We start from the raw sequence: 21,865 nt of genomic DNA, 5'->3' as shown, positions 1-21,865 counted from the left end.
GCTTTGCCCATGACAAAAGCGGCTGCGGCTGACGGAGGATGGTGATGGATTATTTCACAGAGACTCTTTCAGTTCTGCTCTAGGTCAATCCTTTTCGTCTGCTGCGGCGTTGTAGATGGATCCGAGAATAGGAAAGAGCTCCTCGACCTTTCAAGGTGCTTTGCGGCGCTGGGAGGGAATCTTAAACACGCTCCTGCCAAAATGGAGCCTCCAACATCACCCAGAGCCCACCACGATCCTTTTGCTGTTCCTCACCAGCGAGACTTAGTGACAGAGCATTGTTTGGGGGGTTTATTGACACGTCCAAAGGCGTTTGAAGGAACATCTTATCTGGTGGATAGCCGAGGGCTGGGAAGGAAGCGGGGCTGCTGGCATTAACCCTTTCTCACCGCGGGCAACTGGGCAGCCCAGTTTGCAAAGCTTCATCTCCAAACTGGCAAAGAGTTTTATCTCTGAAGTAGCCCTGGAGTTCTAAAAGAAGGAGGTTAAATGGTTTGGGGGCAGTGCAGCCTATAGAGAGATCTCATCCATGGATAATCTGAAGAACAAACTTCTGCTGGAAGCCCCGGGGGGGGTTCCCTGCGGGCTGCAGCAAGGGGCTGCAGGAGGTGGGGAAGAAGCAGGCAGCTATGGAGAGAGAGAGAGAGAGCAAGGGATTTTTTTTTACTGCCAAATGGGGTTTGGGGAGGGTGGGCGGCAGGGAGGGAGAAGGAAGCATGCCCCAGGGAGCGTGCTTTTCAGATTTGAGGCATTTAAATTACAAATTTTGACGAGGAAGATTGTCAGCAGTATTCAAAACAGTGCTTAAATTCTTTTGAAACACTGTCGAGCTGTGCTGTGGCAGTTGAAAAGTTTGGCACACAAGAACTTGGCCCAGAAGTTGCTGCTTGGGTTTGTTGGGGTTTTTTTTTTTTTTTTTTGTTGGTTTGTTGTGTTTTGTTGGTTTTATTTTTTTACCCCCCTTTAAAACTCAATTCATCTGTATTCAAGTATCCCACATGCTTAAGAGGAAAAACACCCTGCCAGGCTCATGCTGGTTTGAGACAGACCCTTGTGTGTAAGAGAAGCTGCTAATATTAGGGTTTTCCTTGCTGGTTAATGAACACTAATAACTATTTATACTCCTGTGTTTAAAAAAATAATCACTTTATAGTGTTTGTCTCTACTCATAGAAACATCCAAGAAGCTCAGATGGGATTTAGAATGTGCTTGGGATCCACTGGATTATTAACTTATATGCATTGGCTATACCAGGGGTCAGTGGGTGTTTGTCGGTGTGGGGTCAGCAGCATGTTGTGAGCATTTGGGAGGACTGTTTTAACTCCAAGCTCTGCCCCTGCTCTGCTGCACGAGGCTTGGATCTCTGTAAAACCCCCAAATTTAAGCAATGTGTGTGCTTTAGGTAGAGCTGTGCATCAACAGGGCTCAGCACAGGGCACAGGAGCCCAGAACTTGTAAGATAGCAGTGTTGGCTCTGAAGACATACTTGACATATGTTTTTATATATATATATATCCCTATCTAGCATATTTGCCATATATAATCCAGATTTTAATATCATCTCTATAATATTCTGGGCTGCAGGGATGTCTGGGGGTGTGTTAGGGCTCAGAAGTAGTCACATTCTGAAGCGTTGGGCAAAATCTGTTGGAGCGCTGAAGGGTTTTGCTGCAAAAGCAGGGAAGGCAGAAATAAGTTAGTGCTGAGTCTCTTGAACCTTCCTGCCTTGGCGCTGTGCTCCTGAGGGTGGGAGCTGCGTCTGCAGTGACTTTTCCCCCCCAAGGAGGCACGGAGAGGGAGAACTGTTTGCTGAAGTGCAAGCAGTAAATGCAGCGTGCGAGAACTGCAGGCAGTAAATGCAGCATGTCAGAACTCTTCTGCTTTGCCCTCATCGGGGGAGGAAGGGGGCATCAGGTGGGGCTGACCACCACATGCCTCAGATTTTAGTTTTCTCGAGGTGGTTTTTTTTTGCTTAACTGCTTAACGACCAGAAACCTCAGATTTGCAAAACCATCCTGTGCAACCTTGCATTCGCCTCTCTGAACCTGGGAGCACGGAGTTAAATTTCTGCAGTCTGGATAACTTTCCTCCTTTTTTTTCCCCTCCCCTGCAAGCTTATATTGCCATTAAGGCTGAGGCTGGGATGCAATCGTAGCATCACTTTATAGAGCATTAAAAGTTTAATGTATAAATGTCTTCCTTAGCCAGAACTTTTTGGCACTGTTGTGTTTTTTAACAGCGATCCTGAGCTGTGCTGCCCTTGAAGGGTTAATTCTGTTCTCCTTAATTTTTTCTCTCTTCTTATTTTTCCTTTTTTCTTTTTTGGGGGGGGTAGTATTTAAAGCAGGGAGAATAAGCTGTAGCCAAAAGTACAAGTCATTAATTTTAAGACAGAGATGTAAGCAAAGTTTCCTTCCCCTCTGCAGGTTGGTCAGGGTAGGCTATGCAGTAATTGAAAAGTAAAGGCAATTGAATTACAGGCTCCTGTCCAAACCGAGCGCGATTTCTTCCTCTTCTTCTTCTTCTTCTTCTTTTTTTTTTTTACAACCTCCATTGCATCAGAACTAGGCAGGATTCCTGATGTTCTCATGTGTGTTAATGCTGACTCACAGACTAACTTGCACAAGAAAAAAACACACACAGGCAGCTCCACCATACTAGGTAATGAGCTCTAGCAAGAAGCGGCGTCTGATCTTTTGTAAGCTTTTTTTCCTTGACCTTTGCAGATATTTACTTTATTTTAAAGCTTTTTTTTTTTCCAGTTTGCTTTCTTTTTCCTTTTTTTTTTTTTTTTTTTTTGTTCCGTGATGGCAGGATGGTAGGACTGAGTCATGCATGTTATATATTGCTAGCTCTGCTGTTGTGTACTAGGAGCGAGGAGAATACAATTGAGCATGGCACTTGTCTTTTTGATGCGTTACGGATGCGAATTAATGCTGGCGATGGGATGCAGGCAGCGCAGTGCTCTGCAGCAGGCAGGGTGCTGGGCTGCTGTGTGCCGTCGGTGGATGGAACTTAGTTGGGGTCTCGAGTTTGTTTTAGATTGCAAAATGTGGCATTCTGCAGGGTAATTGCATTATTATTGCTGTTTTTAATCCGTGTCTCTCCCTTTTACTTGCAGCAGTCTGACAAAAAACAACCATACCAACAGCCTACTAAAATGTTGCATTTTCTGGGTTGGCTTCTCCTTGTTTTGAGATCTCTTTAAAATCGGTGATAAGATGAAGAAGCTGGCGGGGGGGAGGGAAGTAATTAAAAAATAATGGCACTAACATGTTTTGCCTTGGCTGAAGGGCAGCACTTTGGGAGGCAGCAGCCTGCCGGGTGGGTGACCTCGAGTGGTGAATTGTGCCCAGGCTGCTGGTGACTCACCTTGCAGCAGGACAGAGCCCTGGTGGATACTGCTGGGGCTGTGATGGGGTCATACTGGAGTCTTCAGGGATTGCTCCTGGAGCTGTGCCAGGGTCTTCAGGGAGCGCTCCTGGAGCTGTGCTGGGGTGCCCAGGGAGCGCCCACTGCGCCCCTCAACCCTAAGCTGCCCTGGCAGGGCTGTGTCCACGCCGGTTGGGCTGCATCATCAGCATGGATTTAACTCCCTTTCCCATCTTTTCCCCACCCCGTTCCCTGCCCGTGCTCTGTACTTTGTGTGCCAACTTTGAGGCTTCTGAAGCAGCCGTAGCTGGGTGCCGCATGTCTGCTGCCTGCGCGTTCCTTGGTAATATTTGCAGATTCAGTTTCTGCTCTCTTAATAAGGCAGAAATAATCTGCTCTCGCCCATTGCCACTGGCTGCTACACTAAAAATAGGGAGCCTCAGCTCTGCTCGCTGCTTGCCACTTGCAGCATTTCAAAAATAAATACTTTGGAGCTGCAGGAGCAAACGCTGCAGAAGAGAGGAGAGAAGAGTCTTGCTCTGCCTGTCATTGCGTTGCCAAACTTAACCTTGTTTTCTTCCCCCCAGCCGGAGATGGGTGCTGAGCTCTGCAGGCTCCCACAATGGGTCACATCTGTGCCCCAATCCCTCTCTTTCCCCCTTCCTGGCATTGCTCACCCCAAACCCCGACACAGGCAAAGGGGAAGCTCTGCTTTGGGGGTTGGAAGGGGTGCAGAAGGTTTTCTTTTTTTTGCTTCTGTTGCTGCAGTGCGTGGAGAGAGGAGGGGGGTGGGGGTGGGGGGGGCAGGAGTTATGCTCAGCCTAGACCTGAAGTGCATTTTATTTGACTTTATTTTAAGTAATTATCTTCTCAAAGGCATTTTGGCAGCTCCGTGGTGCTTCGCCACCGACACTTGCAGTTAGCTGTTGCGTATTTTCCTTCGGGCTTATGTAAAAAGTGCATTTCCTTTGCATTTAAAGGGGGGGATAAAAACCCAGCAAAAAGCCCTGTAACAAGAGCTGAGCCCGGGGCGGGGGGGGGAACTGCCTGGTGGCAGGCAGGGGAGAGGGGTCAGCGCTGGGATGGGGTTGGCTTTGGGGACCTGCTGTCCGGCTGGGTGACATCCAGCTTCAAATCCAAGGGTGGGATTTTCTCCCCCTCTCTCCTCATTTACAGAAGAAAGAGAAGTTTCCTTTGACCCTTTGGGGCCTTCAAGGGCAGGACCTTTCAGCTCTTTTCTTTTGAGGGTCTTTGACTGAAGGGGTCAGGGGGTGACAGCCCTTGGCCACTTCGTCTCCCACCCGCAGAGGGTCCCTCTGCCTTTGTCCCTCCCCAGCTGCTGGCCACCTTCCTGCAGGAAATGTTGGACTTGGGGAGGGGGGGTGGGAGATGCTGGGAGTTTTGGGGATGGGAGTGGTGAAGACTCTTGAGTCTCTCTGTATGTTGGCTAAGGAAAAAGACAATTTAAATACATTATCTAATTATTTCTGATTACTCCTGGGGGAGCTCTGATTCCAGCATCTTATTCCAGGTCGATTTTGTATTTTTTTTTTCCCCTCCTTTTGTTGTCTCCTGGCCCCAAACCTTTCAAGACTCAGAGCTGGAAAACAGTTTAGAAAAGAGCAAAATGTTGGTTTGGGTTTTTTGTTGTTGTTTTTTTACCCCTTAGAGACACAAATGCAGGAGCTGAGAATTCTCCCAACTCTCCTGGAAGTTGGATCAAATAACAGCTGCATTTTTAATGAACCTCTTGTGACACAGGCTATGACTTTACAAAAATCACACAGACATCTACAAATTGTCCAGATATATCCAAGAGCTGGGAAAAGAAGCTGCCATTAGAAAGCAAAATGATGCTTTGCTTGAATGGTCACGTATCTTAAACAAGCAGGGTGGAGCTGGGGGGGGGGGGAGGGGGTGGCTGACTGACTTTAATCTGTTTTTTTCCCGAGTTTTCCTGTTTGCTGGTGTCCATCTGATGATCTGTCAACAGCAGAACAGGGCAAAACCAAGGGGGCTGAATGTTAACCAAGGGGGCTGAATGTTTTTGGGGCAGCAGTGGTGCTGTGGGGCTCCTCCTGCGCCCAGGGGCACAGCTCAGCTTGGGAGATGAGGTTGTAAAATACGGTTTATATCTTTAGTTACTGAGGTTGGTTATTTTCCCTACAGCACAGCTCTTGCCTGTGTCAGAAGGGTTGAAACCATTTCAAACCAGTGGAAGGTGGCTTGGTGCTGCTAGCTAAGGAGGTTTTGGAGTCAAGACATGAAGCATTGCTGCGTTCACTATCCAGTCACAGCAGTACTTTGGTACTGCTGCTTTTAGGGGCTGTGAGGTCTGGCAGTAGGCAGGTTCTCAATGGCTGTTGTAGGATGATTTAGGCTGGGAAAAAAGACTTTTAAGATCCTTGAGTCCAGCCTTTCAGGGGTGGTGAGCAAGGTTCTCCTTTGCTTTTGTAGAATTGTTTAGGTTGGAAAAGATCTTTAAGATCACTGAGTCCAACGTTTCTGAGGTGGGGAGCAGGTTCTCAATGGATTTCTTAGAATCATTTAGGTTGGAAAAGACCTTCAAGATCAAGTTCAACCTTCTGGGGATCATGAAAATGTTCTCCTTGGCTTTTGTAGAATGATTTAGGTTGGAAAAGATCTTTAAGATCATTGAGTGCAATGTTGCTGGGGTGGTGAGCAGGTTTTCCATGGATTTCTTAGACTCATTTATGTTGGAAAAGACCTTCAAGGTTGAGTCCAACCTTCTGGGGATCATGAAAATGTTCTCCTTGGGTTTTGTGGAATCATTTAGGTTGGAAAAGATCTTTAAGATCATTGAGTCCAATGTTTCTGGGGCAGTGAGCAGGTTATCCTTGGATTTTGTAGAATCATTTAGGTTGGAAAAGACCTTTAAGGTCATTGAGTGCAGCTTTTCAAGGATGGTGATTAGGTTCTCCTTGGCTTTCAAAACTGGCACCTTTTGATTCTTTTCACTTTTTTTTGGGAGGTTTGGGCTTGTTGATGGCTTTGGGTTGGAGTTTTTTCCTATATTCTGGTCCATTCTGTATTTGGGGGCAAAGTGGGGAGGAAGAAGCAAAACTCCAGCAATTCTGGTCTGTGGTCTATAGAAGTGGTTTGGGCTTTTGCAGGTCTCTAGTACAGCTTTGGTTGCATTCCTCAATACTCTTTCCAGCCCAAAGCCATCTGCTGTTGTTTCACGTTCCTAGTGAGCATATTTCAGGGCCTTTTTTCTCCATGAGGACTGGAGGTTTAGACCATCACTGAGTGCCACTGGCAAGCTCATCCACTCTCTTGGCTGCTTTGTGACCAGCAGCTCTGAAATCTAATGAAACTGGAGAAAAGGCCACCAGGATCTGGAATGATGGAATTTTGGAGTGGGATACTTTGAGGGTGGTCAAGCCAGGCTGCAGCCCTGGAGAGCCTCAGGAGGGGTTGATCAATTGCTTGGAGCTTCTTGGGTCAAATTCTGATGTGACATCTGCCAATAATTTGCCAGGCTGGGGCACTCTGGCACTTCTCACCAGCTTAGCCATAATCCAAATTGGCACCATTTGGGTGTTTTGAGAGAGAGCCATGGGTTCCTCCTGGCACGCCTGGCTTGTTTATAGAGCAGATTCTAAGCAATATTAATAATTTATGTCTGTTTAAAGTTGGTGTCTTCTGCACTACCAAGCTGTCCTTGGCTAGTTGCACGCATCCTGTCTTGCTGTGTTTCTCTGAAGGGGATGTGAACGTGCCCAAGGAGGTCCCAACCAGTGCTTCCCTGGTTTCTCCTCCAGCGCTTGCTGCAGTGGTCTCCCATCACCATTGGATGAGGCATTTTCAGGTGCCTGGGGGTCAAAGTTTAGTTTCTGTTACTTTCCAGTAGTTTTCACAGATCCAGGGTGGATTTGTGTTTGCCAGGGCAGATTCCTTTCCTTCTGCAGTGGAGATTGGCAGTGTCATGGTTGGAAGAGGTTTTGGACTTGGTGGGGTCAGGGAAATGTGGAATGGTAGGCATTGGAAGGGACCTCAGAAAACCCAGAGCAGGATCACCTAGGGCAGGTCACACAAACACATCCAGATGGGTCTTGAAAGTCTCCTGAGGAGATTCCACAGCGTCTCTGGGCAGCCTGCTCTAGGGCTCTGTTACCCTTACACTAAAGAAGTTTTTTCTCATGTTGAGGTGGAATTTCTCTCATTCCAGTGTCATCTCTGACCTCCTCGCAGTCTGTCACTTTGATCCCCCCTTGGTGCCTTAGCCTCCTTACCTACACAGGGCAGAGATCCCATTGACTTGACACTGGGTTTGGATGAACCCACTGAGCGCTCCCAATGCGTAGAGGTCCTCAGCTGGGAGCATCATGGCTCTGCCAGGCGCTGGGAGGCTGCAGGTCCTGCGGGATGCAGAGCCAGACGTGTTAGTGCCGTTTGCTGGAAGAGCGGGGGAAGGCAGCCAGCTCCTGGGCACACGGCAGCGGCAGCAGCTCGCTGCTGTGGAGTTGAACTTAATGCACCAAACAGCTCTTTGGATGGTGGAAGCGGAGTCACCATCGGCAGGGAGGGGTCACGCCAGAGCATCGCCAAGCCCCTGCAGCTGTCCTGCTCTTAAGGATGGCTTCACCTCTAATCTCTTAAATTTTAACTCTGTGTGGCCATTCGAGCAGACCAATTGAAACAAATCCGAGAGCAACAGCAGAAATAAAATCTCTCTGGGTGAGAGAGAAGTGAGGAAAGTGAGGCCCCACCCTCTTTCCCAGAAAAAAAGCACCAAACATGCTCAATAAATGCGAAGGTAATTTAAAATCCGAATCCAGGAGACAATGTGACTAGGATTTCATTACTTAAGCAAATGGATTTGCTTTTAGTGGATTCAGCCACAGACTGAAAGAAGCTTTCCCCAAGGGGTAAACATTTTTCCTGCCTTTGAAAGGCTTTTTTTGTATAATGGGAGGGGCGGGAGACAGGACCTGGGGGAGGGTGAGGGGGGTGGGGGGAGGTGGTGTAGGAATTGGGACTGTGGCTGCCCAAGGATGACATTTATTTGGGGCAGATTTGGGCATTCCCAAAGCTGTGCTTTTGGGTGGATGGTTTGGGGTTGCTTCTGGAAGGGGCTGGGGAGATGCTGGGTCAAGCAAAATGCTGGGGGGATACTGAGGCAAGTGGGATTCTGCGGGGGGGTTCAGGGGGGTGCTGGAGTGGATGGGATCCTGGGGGGGACGCTGGGGTGGATGGGATGCTGAGGGAGGTGGGATGCAGGCAGGATTCTGGGGGAATGCTGGAGGGACGCTAGGGTGAGCAGGTTGCTCGGGGGATGATGGAGCAGGTGGGATGGTGGGGAGCTGCTGGGGCAAGTGGGATGCTGGGGGAATGCTGGAGGATGCAGGGGAATGCTGTGGGGATGCTGGGGGACGTTCGCCGCTCCTTCCTCCGGCCGCAGGAGTTAACTAGCAGCAGTGCCAGCTCTGCAGACTGTTTGGAATAGTTTAAATGCTTTGACACTCTGGATGTACTAGATGGCAGGGGAGGCAGTTTACAGCGTAATTCATATGCAAAACTGCACTATAAATTTAAAACCTGTCTCAGTTGCCGTGGCACCACTAAGCATTTCATCAGCATACAGTACAGTATTTCTGCCATCTTTGTTTGCATTGCAGTGACTCATCAAAAGTCTGTCTTGTACCAACACTGAGAGCATTCCTCTGGCACTGATATTTCTCTGTTTTTAAAGCTTGGGTTTGAAACTGGCATTTACTTCAGGTCCCTAATCAAAGGGCTCTATTCATTGCAGAGAGCAGCCTGAATGTTAATCTGCATCCGGCCTATTCATTTAGATGCTGTGCGCTGCCGGGGAGATTTGACTTGGTAAAAGCTTGAGCTAGAGCAGATACAAACCCCAGGCTTTGATACTATAGATTTCTTTTTAGTATTATTTATTTATTTATTACCCTCCCCTGAGCCATCCTGGTCGCTGCCTATAGCGTGGTGGCTGAGGCGATGCGAGACGGGGGCAGACGGAGCCCCTGGGCCGGTGGCTGCTGCTGAAGGTAGGTTTGCTCCCAGCCAGGCGAGGGACCAGGAACTTCCTCGCTCGCTCGGAAGAATTTTTTTTCCCTAACCATGCAGATACAATTAAATTGGCTCTGAGTGTGTTCCCTTTTCTTCCTGTTACCCCGTGGCCTTGCAGATAGGACTCTCTTTTTTTTTTTTTTTTCTTTCTTTCCTTTTTTTTTTTCCCCCAGCAGTGGGAACAGAGCAGCTCTTTGTGGGTTACTATTTTCTTTCCAGAGATTTTTTTTTTAATCTTTCTCAGATAAACTTCTTTTTTTCTCCCCTCTTTCTCTTTCTTTTTTACTTCTTTTTTTCCCTCTTTTTTACTTCTTTTTTTTCCTTTCTCTTTTACTTGTTTTTTCCCTCTCTTTTTTACGTCTTTTTTTCCCTCTATTTTTTACTTCTTTTTTTCCCCTCTCTTTTTACTTCTTTTTTTTTTTCTCTCTTTTTACTTCTTTTTTTTCCCTCTCTTTTTACTTCTTTTTTTTCCCTCTCTTTTTACTTCTTTTTTCCCTCTCTTTTTACTTCTTTTTCCCCCTCTCTTTTTACTTAATTTTTTTCCCTCTCTTTTTTACTTCATTTTTTTATCTCTTTTTACTTCTTTTTTTCCCCTCTCTTTTTACTTCTTTTTTCCCCCTCTCTTTTTACTTCTTTTTTCCCCCTCTCTTTTTACTTCTTTTTTCCCCCTCTCTTTTTACTTCTTTTTTTCCCCTCTCTTTTTTACTTTTTTTTCTCTCTTTCTTTTTTACTTCTTTTTTTTCTCTCATTCTTTTTTACTTCTTTTTTTTCTCTACTTTTTTTTTTTTTTTCCTCTTCCCTCCCCTCCCCCCAATTTTTTTTTTGGGGTATTGTTCTTGTAAGCTTCCAGCACAGGTTAACCATAGTTTCTCTTCACTAGCATTGAAGGCTAAAAGGATTTTTAATCTCCTGGACTCTTGCATGGAGCTCGGGGGTGGAGTGGGGGGGTGGGGGTTGTGCTTGGGCTCTGGCTGGTGTCGGTGAATCCGCAGCGATTTGCTTTGCTGGAGTTTGAGTGCAGGGCTGCACTAAAGCTCCTGCTCCGCTGTTGCTCGGGGTTTATGTGCGAGCTCCCCTCCAGCGCCAGGCGTTATCCGCTCCAGCAGAGGAGGAATTCTCCCCATGGCCAAAAGGTACAGCTGCCCGCGGCGGGATGTGAAGCCGGAGCCGTCGCTTCCAGCCTGATTTGCGTGAGGTTGTTGCTGAGGGGGACCCTGAGGGTAACGGGCTGGGGGGCTTGGCTTGGCTGGGTTGGGCTGAGCCTCCCCCTGCCCCAGTTGGGCTTCAGGGGAGAAAAATGAGAAGACAACTTGGTAGGCGTCTGGCTGCGGCACATTGGTTTGTTTTATTGGGGCTCAAATATCTGGCTTTAATTTGGAGATAAGCCTGGTTTTGTTGGAGGATAAATCTGTTGAGAAGGGCTTTAACTGTTGAAATGCTCCCTCTTGCTGGTGCAAACAGGAAGATTGCTTTTCAAAGTGGTTTTTGCTGGGAGCTGTGGCTCCAGCAGGATGCTGTGTTTATTTCGGGGGGGGGGGGGAGGATGGCACAGTGCTTTATAAATACCTTTACTGTAGTTTCAGTATAGCTGCTGCTTGTCGTGTTCCTTATATAATGCTACCCGAGCTCTGTCTGCCTGCCTTACCTTCGCTTTCCTGCTCGCTCCTTTCCCATCACCCTGCCGATTTTCCTGCTGAAAGTAACAAGACCCCCCGGGGGAATAAATCAGTGGTGCTCGTTTGAACAGATCCCAGCTTGAGGAAACTACTCGCGTTTGGGGGGAATAGCCTTTGCCATCCACCGATACCACTTCCACTGGTGCTGGAGAGCATTGCTAAGTGATTTCTGTAAGCGATCGCTTCCCCGCGTCGGCTCTCGGAGCCGAGCTTTGAGCCTTTGATGTTGGGTGAGGTTGGGATCCTCTGCTGCTCTCCTGCTTTGGTGAACTGTCTAAAAATGCTGTGCCTCTCTCCCTGTCTTCTCTGGGCTTTTTTTTTTCAGATGTGCCCTACTTTGGATATTCCTGCATTGAATGTCTGAGGAGCTCCAGCCGATCCTGAGCCATGTCGCAGATGTTGCACATAGAGATTCCCAACTTTGGGAACACCGTTCTGGGCTGCCTGAACGAGCAGCGGCTGCTGGGGCTGTACTGTGATGTCTCCATCGTGGTGAAGGGCCAAGCTTTCAAGGCTCACCGGGCGGTCCTGGCCGCCAGCAGCCTCTACTTCCGAGACTTGTTCAGTGGGAACAGCAAAAATGCCTTTGAGCTGCCGGGTACCGTCCCCCCAGCTTGCTTCCAGCAGATCCTCTCCTTCTGCTACACCGGGAAGCTGACCATGGCAGCGAGCGAGCAGCTGGTGGTGATGTACACGGCAGGCTTCCTGCAGATCCAGCACATCGTGGAGAAAGGGACGGACTTGATGTTCAAGGTCAGCTCTCCCCACTGTGACTCTCAGACCACCATGATCGAGGATCCCAGCTCGGAGCCGCAGAGTCCCTGCAACCAGCTGCAGTCGGCCTCGGCGCCCTACGTCATGTCCCCCTCCATGCCCATCCCGCTCCTGACACGCGTCAAACACGAGAACCTCGAGCTGCAGGCAGCTGCCCTGCCTGGCCTGCCCGGCAAGCGGCCCCTTGAGCCTGGCGCCCGGGAGGGGACAGGCGGGGGTGGCCCAAACGCTGGTCCCCTGAAGCTCTCCCGCGTCTCCTACTACGGCATGCCCAACCTGGCCACCCTCATCCCCAATGTCCAGCAGGTGCAGTACTCGCAGGGGGAGCGGACGAGCCCTGGTGCCAGCAGCATTCCCACCACTGACAGCCCAACCTCCTACCACAACGAGGAGGATGAGGAGGACGACGAGGCGTACGACACCATGGTGGAGGAGCAGTACGGGCAGATGTACATCAAGTCCTCGGGAGGCTACTCTGGTAATGGACACTCTCTCTTGGGGTTTTCTGCTCTCCTTCAGTGCTCTCCTGGTTCTTCAGCCAGCACGGGTGGCTCTGGGCTTGTTCTTCAGGCTTTTGTTTTCAGGGACTTCGTTTGTTTATTCACAGAGGGAAATGGTGCACGTGGTGGGCTCAGTGCTGGTGCCAGGGTATGGCCTGAAAAGGTGCCCTGTGCCATCACTCACGGGCTGTGACCCCAGTGGAGAGGCTCTTTAGATGAAAGAGACTGTGATATCTGTCATGACCCCTGAGCTTTGTGGCTGAGGCTATCAACAGGTAACCAGGTGGTCGCATGAGCCATGCTCTGGTGGCACTGTCCCATGGCAGTGGCTGAGCTCACCTGCCATGGGCCCTTGGAGAGCGGTGGTTGTGCAGCGCAAGAGAATTGGCACCTCTTGGCAGTGTGCAGGGTGTTAGGTGGCCAGTCTGGGAGTCAGGCTCCAGCAAGGTGAAGGCACATTCCTCTGACCACTTAAGACTGGCATTTTTTAGAAGCTGCTGAACTTAGGGAATTTGGAGGAGGGGAGAGAAAGGTCAAATAAATTGTTTTTCTTGGTGCTAATTAGGGATTTCTGAAAAAAGAAGAGAAGAAAGACTTCTGTGCCCACTGCCCGAAGGGACCCTCCTTTCCTTTGCCAGCCTTGCCCAGTGCGTTGCTGTCACAAAGGGCAGAGCAATTTGGAGGCCTCTAGGTACTATTTTACCTCTGCATGAGATGAGTGCCTGGACAGGCCTTAGAGTTGGCTTCTCTTTGGTGGTGTTTAGCTGGCAGCTGCCAGCTGAGCCTAGCATTAAGGCCCATTCTGCCTTGCTTCCTGTGCAGGGGAGGCCTTCCTCAGGCACCCAGCAGGGCTCAGACCCTGTTGAGGTGCAAGGCAGGGATGGGTACAGAGCCAGGGGCTCAGGACCAGAGGGATAGATGCCTGTCTGGATTGCTGGCATGCCCACATCCCACGCAGGGCAGCCTGCAGCATCCTGTACCAGGGAAGCTCACACAGTCTGCACAGATGCAGCTCGCAGCACCCATGCAGAGGCTTGACCTCAGCACAGTGGCCTCCCTGTCAGAGCTGTAGGTGTTTGTGGCAGCAGCTTTGATCCCCAGACACATCTTCCCATCATGGAGCATCATCTCTCCTGGAGCTGCTTTGCTGCCCAGCGTTGTGAATGTTTAGCTGGGTTTTGCTGAGGAGCTCAGAGCTTTTTGGATTTTATTCTTAAGCAAGAGAAAAGATTGGACCAATCCCACCAATATTTCTTTACCTAAAGCCAGGCTTTCCCTAGTATTGAGAGCGGACTCATCCCCAAGTGCTATCCCATCCCAAAGAGCAGGAGCCCAGCATCCCCTTGCCATGTGCCCCTGCCAGGTAGCCACCAGCAGCGGTATTTTCCAGGTGTTTTCCCTAAGCCATGTGCAGGAGGGGGAGGCAGACTCCTTGCAGTGTTTACTGGTTTAATATTAGAAGCATTTGCTGAGGCAAGTGGACAAGGCAGTCGTAGAAAATGAGCCTCAGAAGCCTGTCTGCTCTCTGCCATGCTTCAGCTCCCAGCGGTTGGTACCAGGTGGGCAAGGAGTGGGATCAAGGGGTGAGGACAAGGCTGGGGTCTTCAAGGCTGGAGTCTCCTCTGTGGCCACCTAGCTGGTAGCAGCAGGGTCCTGTGCCCTGGCTGCTGTCAGGGTCAGCCCAAACAGATCTCGAGCTGGTTTTCCTCATGCTGGCTTTGGTTTTATTTAGCTTTGTGCTTCCTTGCTGCAGAGCTGGCAGTGAATGGTGTGGGTTCGCTTCAGCACTGTGTCTCAGAGCAGTGGGATTTTACCCTTGGACATGGTGCTTTCCTTCTCCATCACGGGGCCAGTTCATGCACTAATAGAGTAAGACAAAAGCAGCAGGTGAGGGCAGGGGCAGCCTGAGATGGGACAGGCATCAGTTATTGGGCCGTGCCAAATTCTTGCAGCATGGTAGTCAGCCTGGTTTCAAAAGTGAAAATGCAGCAGCTTTCAGGAGATGCTGCAACCATCCAGCCCTGAGCTGGGCATTCCACAGCAAAGGGTTGGACTTGATGACCTGTGAGGTCTCTTCCAGCTCTGATGATACTGCGATACTGTGAAAGTTTTCCTGCTTGGTTTCTGTAGGGGGAAGACTTGAACCATGTCATGATGCTGAGGCAGGGGCTGTACAGGGAGGAAGGAGGTCAGGAGCAGCACAGTGCTGCCTGGCCCTGCCATAAGGCTCTGATATCCCACATTTCTGCTAAAATATCTCTTCTGCACCAGCACATTTCCAGGGAGTTTCCTGTTTTAAATAAGCCAGCTGTAGTATCAGGCTTCCTGGAAAAGAGGGCACACAAAAAAGAGATTATAAAAAATAAAACCTAAGCTATTCCATTATGGTTTGTACTTGTACAGCTAACTGTGTTTTAATTACTCGGGATAAACTGTACCCTCTAAAGGTGCAGGATAATAAAACCATAAGATGGAAGAGAGGAGCCAGCTAATCCTGCTCCTGGCATGTAGATCCTGACAGCCTTACAAAGGCCTGGGGGAGGGGGGAGCCCTTTAAAATAGTGATTGCCAAGGTTTCCAAGAGCCCCGTTTGTAAAAACAAAAACAGAGCCAAAGAGGAGCACAGGAGATGAAGCTCTGAATTTCAGAGAGCTTTGGGTTGTTTTTTTTCCCTCCTTTTTTCCTTTCTTTATCATTCCTGCTGAAGTCTTGACTGAGCTAATGCCAGTGATGTGCATTGGGGTGCTAGTGGCTGATGTTTGCTATCCTTGAGCATCACCCCCAGGACCATGGGGGCAGAAGAAATTGGTTGACAGGACCCCACCAACCCCAGGGGGGCACAAAGCCTCTTCTTGCCTCAGGCCTGGGGTTTTTTATTGATTTTTGTTCACCCTTTTTTATAGTCAGAGCCACACTAAACGTCCAAAGCTGGGATCAGAGAGCCAGGAAGCATGTCATCAGCTTGGCCAAGGGTTTGGTGGTGGTAGAGGAAGTGAGGAGAAGGTCTCATGAAGTGGTGTGTCTCCTGCAGTGGTGACACTGGTGTGGTCGACCAGGACAGGTGTTGAACCTGCAGATAAAGGAGAAGCCCAGTTTTAAACAAGGGGCTGATGAGGTGGTTAGATTTAGATGTTGGTGCACAGAGTGGTAGCTTGCAGAGGGACGTAGGAAAAGGTGCCCCAGCTCCCACCAGCCTCTGACCACGTTCAGCATCCACAGTGTCACCACCACCACTCCCATGCCCACCTGTTGCTGGGGCAGGCTGGGAGCATCACACCAAAATACCTCCTTATTCTGTAAGCAGGGCTGGTCGTGGAGAACACGTGGGCCTTGAGGACACGAGTGAGGCTTGATGAGGATTTTAGCATCTGATCTGAGGAACACACAACTCCAGCAACCATTAAACAAAAGCCAAGTATTTTTATCCTGGTTAATTACAGCGTCGTGGGCCTGCTCTGAAGTGGGTTCTGCAGGACTCGCAGATGCTCGGCGCTTCTCGGCGCTGTACCACGCTGTCAGGCAGCTCAGCAGATGCAGATAATTGAATTTTGACAGGCACAAGTGAAGTTGTGTGAGGGTCCACCCTCCTCCCCAGCTCCTGCTGCGCCGGTTTGCAGGGGAGAGGAGAAGCCTTTCTGTGGCAAACGGCTGGAATGCAGAAGCTGGACTTGGAAGTTATGAAATCCCGAACTGACAAGAGCACACTTCATTAAAGATTCATCTAAAATAGCCATTCTAGAATAGTTGTGGTAATTAGCTGAGAGAATAGTTCTCTCTCCTGGCCTCTGATTCCTGACAGTAAGGAAAGAGGGCAAGAAACAACCCAGAATCTGTAACGAGCTGCTCCAGCAGCATCCTGGAGCAAGACTGCAGCGGTGGAAGTTGCAGCTCCCGACGCTGGGTGATTGCAGCTGGAGCAAAGTGGCTGCTTCTGAGTGCAGGGCTGGTGGTGTGCTCTGCGAGGACTGGGGCTGGGCTGTGCACAGGGGGATGCTCATGAGCAAAGAGATGGGTTTGGAGAGATAGAGGGGCCAGGAGAGGCTTCCCTGTTTATTCACACAATCAAGGGTGCTGGGGCTTGGAAAGGACTTCTGGAGATCATCCAGTCCAACTCCCCCACTAAAACAGGGTCATCCAGAGCAGCTTGCCCAGCATCACCATGCCCAGGCTGGTTTCAAATCTCTCCAGAGAAGATGACTCTACAACCTCTCTGGACAGGCTGCTCCAGGGCTTCAGCACCCTCACAGCAAAGTATTTTTTTCTTATGTCAAAGTGGAACCTCCTGGGTTCCAGTTTGTGCCTATTGCCCCTTGTTCTGCCACTGGGCACCACTGAAAAGAGTCTGGCCCCATCCTCTTGCACCCCACCCTTTTATCTCTTGCTGAACATTGATCAAATTCCCTTTCAGGCTGCTCTCGTCCAGGTTAACCAGCCCCAGGTCTCTCAGTCTCTCCCTATCAGAGATGCTCCAGTCCCTCAGCATCCTCGTGGCCCAGTTCACCAGGATTCCTTCGGCTTTCTGCTGAGAGTTTCCAACAGTCCTGCTGCTGGGATTATAGAATCCTAGAGTCAACCAGGTTGGAAGAGACCTCCAAGCTCATCCAGTCCAACCTGGTACCCAGCCCTAGTCAGTCAGCCAGACCATGGCACTAAGGGCCCCATCCAGGCTTGGCTTCAATACCTCCAGGGATGGCAACTCCACCACCTCCCTGGGCAGTCCATTCTAATGCCAATCACTCTCTCTGGCAACAACTTCCTCCTGACATCCAGCCTAGACCTCCTCTGGCACAACTTGAGACTCTGTCCCCTTGTTCTGTTGCTGGTTGCCTGGGAGAAGAGCCCAACCCCACCTGGCTACAGCCTCCCTTCAGGTAGCTGTATACAGCAATGAGCTCTGCCCTGAGCCTCCTCTGCTGCAGGCTGCACACCCCCAGCTCCCTCAGCCTCTCCTCACAGGGCTGTGCTCCAGGCCCCTCCCCAGCTTTGTCGCCCTCCTGTGGACACCTTCCAGCACCTCAACATCTCTCTTGAATTGAGGAGCCCAAAACTGGACACAGTTTCAGACTTTCTCCAGGCTGACCAGCCCCAGGCCTCTCACCCTCTGCTAATCAGAGATGCTTCAGTCCCCTCAGCATCCTCATGGCCCAGTTCACCAGGATTCCTTTGGCTTTTTGCTGCGGGTTTCAAGCAGCCCTGCTGCTGGAAGTGCCAACGGGAGCCAGCCGGAGCCAGCCAGCACCAGCATCACCCATCCCAACATGGGGACCTGTGGTGCTGAGCAGCTGAAGGAAGGCAGAGCCCCACACCAAGGGCCTGCAGCCTCTGCCCTTTTTTGGCATTAAAACCTCCAGTCCTGGTTTCCTCACCGTGAAACACAGATGTTTAATTTTAGGCTGGCAGATGTTTCACTCCTGGCTGCGAGCTGAGGCCAAGGCGAGATAGGAGTATTTATAAAGCAGGGATATTTTTCCTATACTAATTCCAGATTACCTCCCTCTATAAATAGGTCACAAATCAAATCTCTGCATTCCAGGCCGTGGTTATAAACGTGCTCTTTGTAAAAGGTAAACTATCCCACTTGGGACTGTATCACATATCTGTCCAGCCTTGCCTGCCTCTGTCCTCTGTGGTCCAGGTTTACGTAGGCAGCAGACGCTTGGTGATGCCGGGGCCACGGCAGGGATGCTATTTTTGGGGTAGTCCCACTGCCAGTGGAAAATAGGCTAATGGGATAAAAAATGTTTGTAAGGGACTGCTGTTTGAAAAGAAACTTCTCAGCCTGGACAGGTTGGAGAATTCTCCACCTGCTTGCCTATGTGGGGACTGGTGGTGGAGCAGGTGGAGGTGTAGCTGTTGTGGTGGACAAAGGGCTGGTGGCTTGTGGTTTTGTGATGGGGCTCTGTAGATGTGAACTCTGGAGGAAGGATCCATCACTTGGATTTTTCTGTACCTCAAAATCTCATTCCTAAATCCCATTCCCCTTAGGTATCGTTGGAGCTCCAACCCAGGATTGTATCTCTGGGGGTCTTTGCACTTTGCCAGCAACTCCCAGGGGTCAAAAGGGAGATTTTCTCTTCTATTTTCCAAGATGTGGTGTCCAGAGGAGGGCCACAAAGATGATCAGAGAGCTGGAGCAGCTCTGCTATGAGGACAGGCTACAAGAGTTGGGGCTCTCCAGCCTGGAGAAGAGAAGGCTTTGAGGAGACCTTGGAGTGGCCTTCCAGTATCTGAAGGACACCTACAGGAAGGCTGGGGAGGGACTATTGACAAGGTCTTGTAATGACAGGACAAGGGGGAATGGGTTTAAACTGTCAGAGGGGAGATTTAAACTGGATATTAGGAAGAAGTTCTTTACAGTGAGGGTGTTGAGACACTGGCACAGGTTGCTGGCAGAGGTTGTGGCTGCTCCTTCCCTGGAGGTGTTCAAGGCCAGGTTGGATGAGGCCTTGAGAGACCTGTTCTAGCGAGAGGTGTCCCTGCCTATGGCAGGGGGTTGGAACTGGCTGATCTTTGAGGTCACTTCCAACCTAAAGCATTCTGTGATTCCATGAAATAGCTCTTTCTTACCCACAGGAATATGTTGAGGCTTATATGCAGCAAATGGTCAAGAGCAGACCACAGGCTGGTGGGATTTGGGGTTTCATGAGCAACTGAGTGTTTGGATTGTCAGGAACTAAGGAAATCAGTGAATACTGGAGCTGGGTGTGTGGCCATCAATCCCCAGTGCTGCCAGACCCTGGGCATGTGCCTGAGCAGCTTGTCACCCATCACTGATACGGGTTGATGGGGGCAGTGTGAGCTCAGCATCTCCTGAGCACCTCGGGTGGGATGTGCAGCTGGCCTGGTGTCACAGGGAACGTTGTGGGCTCAGCCAGGTGGTGGTATAATGGACCTCTGAGACAGATAGTTTGTTTTAGGGACAAGGAGGGGACATGTCTCAAAGCCTAGAGCTGGGGCGCACAGAAGTTCTTCACAGAGAGAGTGATTGGCATTGGAATGGGCTGCCCAGGGAGGTGGTGGAGTCACTGTCCCTGGAGGTGTTCAAGCAAAGCCTGGATGAGGCACTTAGTGCCATGGTCTGGTTGATTGGATAGGGCTGAGTGCTAGGTTGGACTGGATGATCTTGGAGGTCTCTTCCAGCATGGTTGATTCTATGATTCTATGTTCTACTCTGGCAGTGGGGTTGGACTCGATGCTCTCTTTGGGTCCCTTCCAACCCCTGACATCCTGTGAGCCTGTGAAACCTGGGATAATTCCCTCTTTCCTCCAAGGGTGGACTCCAGCTTTGAGGCTGCTTCTCCAGCTAGAAACCCCAGAATATTTCCCCTTCTGGACCTTTTGTTGTCAGCTGCAGCATCTATATAGATTTGAGATTAAATTCCCTATCTGCCCTCTCCCTGAGGGTGTTCAAGGGTAGGTCAGACAAGGCCTTGAGGAATATGGTCTGGTGGGAGGTGTTCTTGCCTGTGGTTGCGGGTCTGGTACTAGATGATCTTTAAAGTCCCTTCCAACACAAACCATTTTATGATTCTGTGATTCTCTGACTAACTGAAATCTACCAGCATTTGGCTGGCAGCTCTGATTGCTTCCTCTGTAATGATTTCCTGCCCCTCTCCCCTAGCTGGTGGGCTCCTTTCTTGCTGCAGAACAAAACTGCATTAAACAATAAATCACATTGTTCGCTCCTTTCATTCAAAGGGAAGGAGCTGCTGTCCCTCTGAAGATCCAAATTAATTAGAAGCAAATACTATCCTGTTCTCCAGAGCATAAAGGCCAAACAGAGTGGCTTTCTCTGCAAAGATGGGACCAGAGTGTCTCTTGTCTCCTGCTTCTTTACATAACCGATGGCTATCTGCTGCAACTGAGGTGCACTGAAAAGCCTGACTCCTCGGGTGGGTTTTGTTTAGCGTCATTGAATTTGTGCTTGATGCTTTCATGGAAATAAAAGTACCAGAAATAAAATACTAATAGATCCCTGCTCATGTTTAATGAGAGATTTAGAGACAGTGAAGCCAGCAGGACAGATGTAACCAAAACAGAGCGGTGGATTGAGTTACGTTTGGACTTCTTAGCCTGAATTTTAGTTTGGTTTATGAAGTATTTGATTTCACAGGGAAAAAAATGTAAACTTCTGGATGGCTCAGTGTGTAGGAAGTGAAATGCCTTCAAAAGCAAAGAAATTCTTCAAGGCAGGGTTGTCACAGACCAGCACAGCAGCCTTGTCTGCTTGAAAAGCTGCTTTGCTTTCAGGAAACAAGTTTGACACCAAATCCTTCAGCGTTTCTCCAGGAACACAGTGCTTGTGCTGAGCTGTCTCTTGCCTGCCTCATTATTGCTACCTTAGCATCTCTCTGGCTCCAAAATTGTTTTTCTTCTTGATTGAATGTGTGCCTGTAAAAAGTGGTAGAGCAGGTAGGTTCAGCCTGTGTTTGCCACTTGGATGTTGTAAGTAGAATCATAGAATCATTTAGGCTGGAAAAGACCACCTAGATCATGGAGTCCAAGTGTTAATTTAGAGCTGTTTCATTCCATCAATGACACCAGTCTTGGTGAAGAAGCAGGCAGGAGGAGGGCATGGCTGATGGCCAGTCCAGGCTGAGTTCTCTTCTGTTCCCATTTCTGGGTCATGATCTGTGAGGACCTCTTTCTGCTCTGAACTCTGTCTGATTTGGGGTATTGATTGCAGCTGCTTTCCCTGGAGACCTGCAGCCTTTCTATCACTTTAAAAATAACTGAAGGCCTCGAAGAAGCTTTCTGAGGATCCACATGAGTCTGTCCAGCTTCCCTTCAGTAACTTAACATCTGGTTTTAGGTGCTGATGAACACTCTGGGCGCTCCTGACCCGAGCCATTGGTTACAGCCACCTGCAGTTAGCAAGAGCCCTGTGCACAGGCATGACCTGTCCTGGTGGCTCAAGGATGTGCATTTAGTACAAAAACGTTGTTCCTAATTCTGTTTTCCACCAAGAAATCTTTTGTTGCTGCTGTTGAGGACTTTGGATGTCCTCCTGTGGTTTCTGGGGTTTATCAGTAGATGTGTGGTGTGTTTGTGATCTGACCTTTTAGTTCTACCTGTGTGTGACCTGGCAGCTCACTGCGGTGTCCATTCCTCCTGCTTGCTTTCCCCTTGAGATTTGTGTTTATTTTGCCATGGCCCTTGTGCTGCAGCCTGCCTTGGTGGGCAGTATGGTGACCCTGCTTTGGTGGCCATGCCAGAGCCAAAGGAGCCCCTGAAGGACAGCAGAATTTTTACACTGAGGTGGTGAGACACTGTCCCAGGTTACCCAGATAGGTCAAGTCCATTCCAGATCCGTTTTCTTTTGGGCTCTGAGCAACCTGCTGTAGTTGCAGATGTCTCTGCTGACTGCAGGTGGGTTGGATGACCTTTAAAGATCCCTTCCAACTCACAACATTCTATGACTCTATGATTAATTTGCTATATTCTGTTTATCACTCTTTGAAAGCATCAGAAAAACAGCAGGGTCTTGAG

The 21,865-nt window shown here is 49.6% G+C and overlaps 1 protein-coding gene across 4 annotated transcripts in view; it reads left to right on the top strand.

The window, feature by feature from the left end:
* Positions 1-21,865, top strand: part of NACC2 (NACC family member 2) — a 70,098-nt gene that overhangs the window by 39,074 nt on the left and 9,159 nt on the right. Inside the window, exons 1-2 of one of the 4 annotated variants that reach the window (XM_064171585.1) lie at positions 8,247-8,264; positions 11,428-12,354. In XM_064171585.1, coding sequence (XP_064027655.1) covers positions 11,490-12,354 — 865 coding nt within the window. In that variant the 5' untranslated portion in view covers positions 8,247-8,264; positions 11,428-11,489. Of the gene's footprint in view, positions 1-8,246; positions 8,265-9,216; positions 9,405-10,391; positions 10,560-11,427; positions 12,355-21,865 lie in introns of those variants that run through there. The other 3 variants (XM_064171584.1, XM_064171583.1, XM_064171582.1) reach the window with 3 other exon arrangements.

This window comes from Pogoniulus pusillus, chromosome 35 (genome assembly GCF_015220805.1).
Source record: "Pogoniulus pusillus isolate bPogPus1 chromosome 35, bPogPus1.pri, whole genome shotgun sequence".
Lineage (NCBI taxonomy): Eukaryota > Metazoa > Chordata > Aves > Piciformes > Lybiidae > Pogoniulus > Pogoniulus pusillus.
Note: the sequence above shows the minus strand (reverse complement) of the source record. Positions and strands in the feature narration are given on the sequence as shown.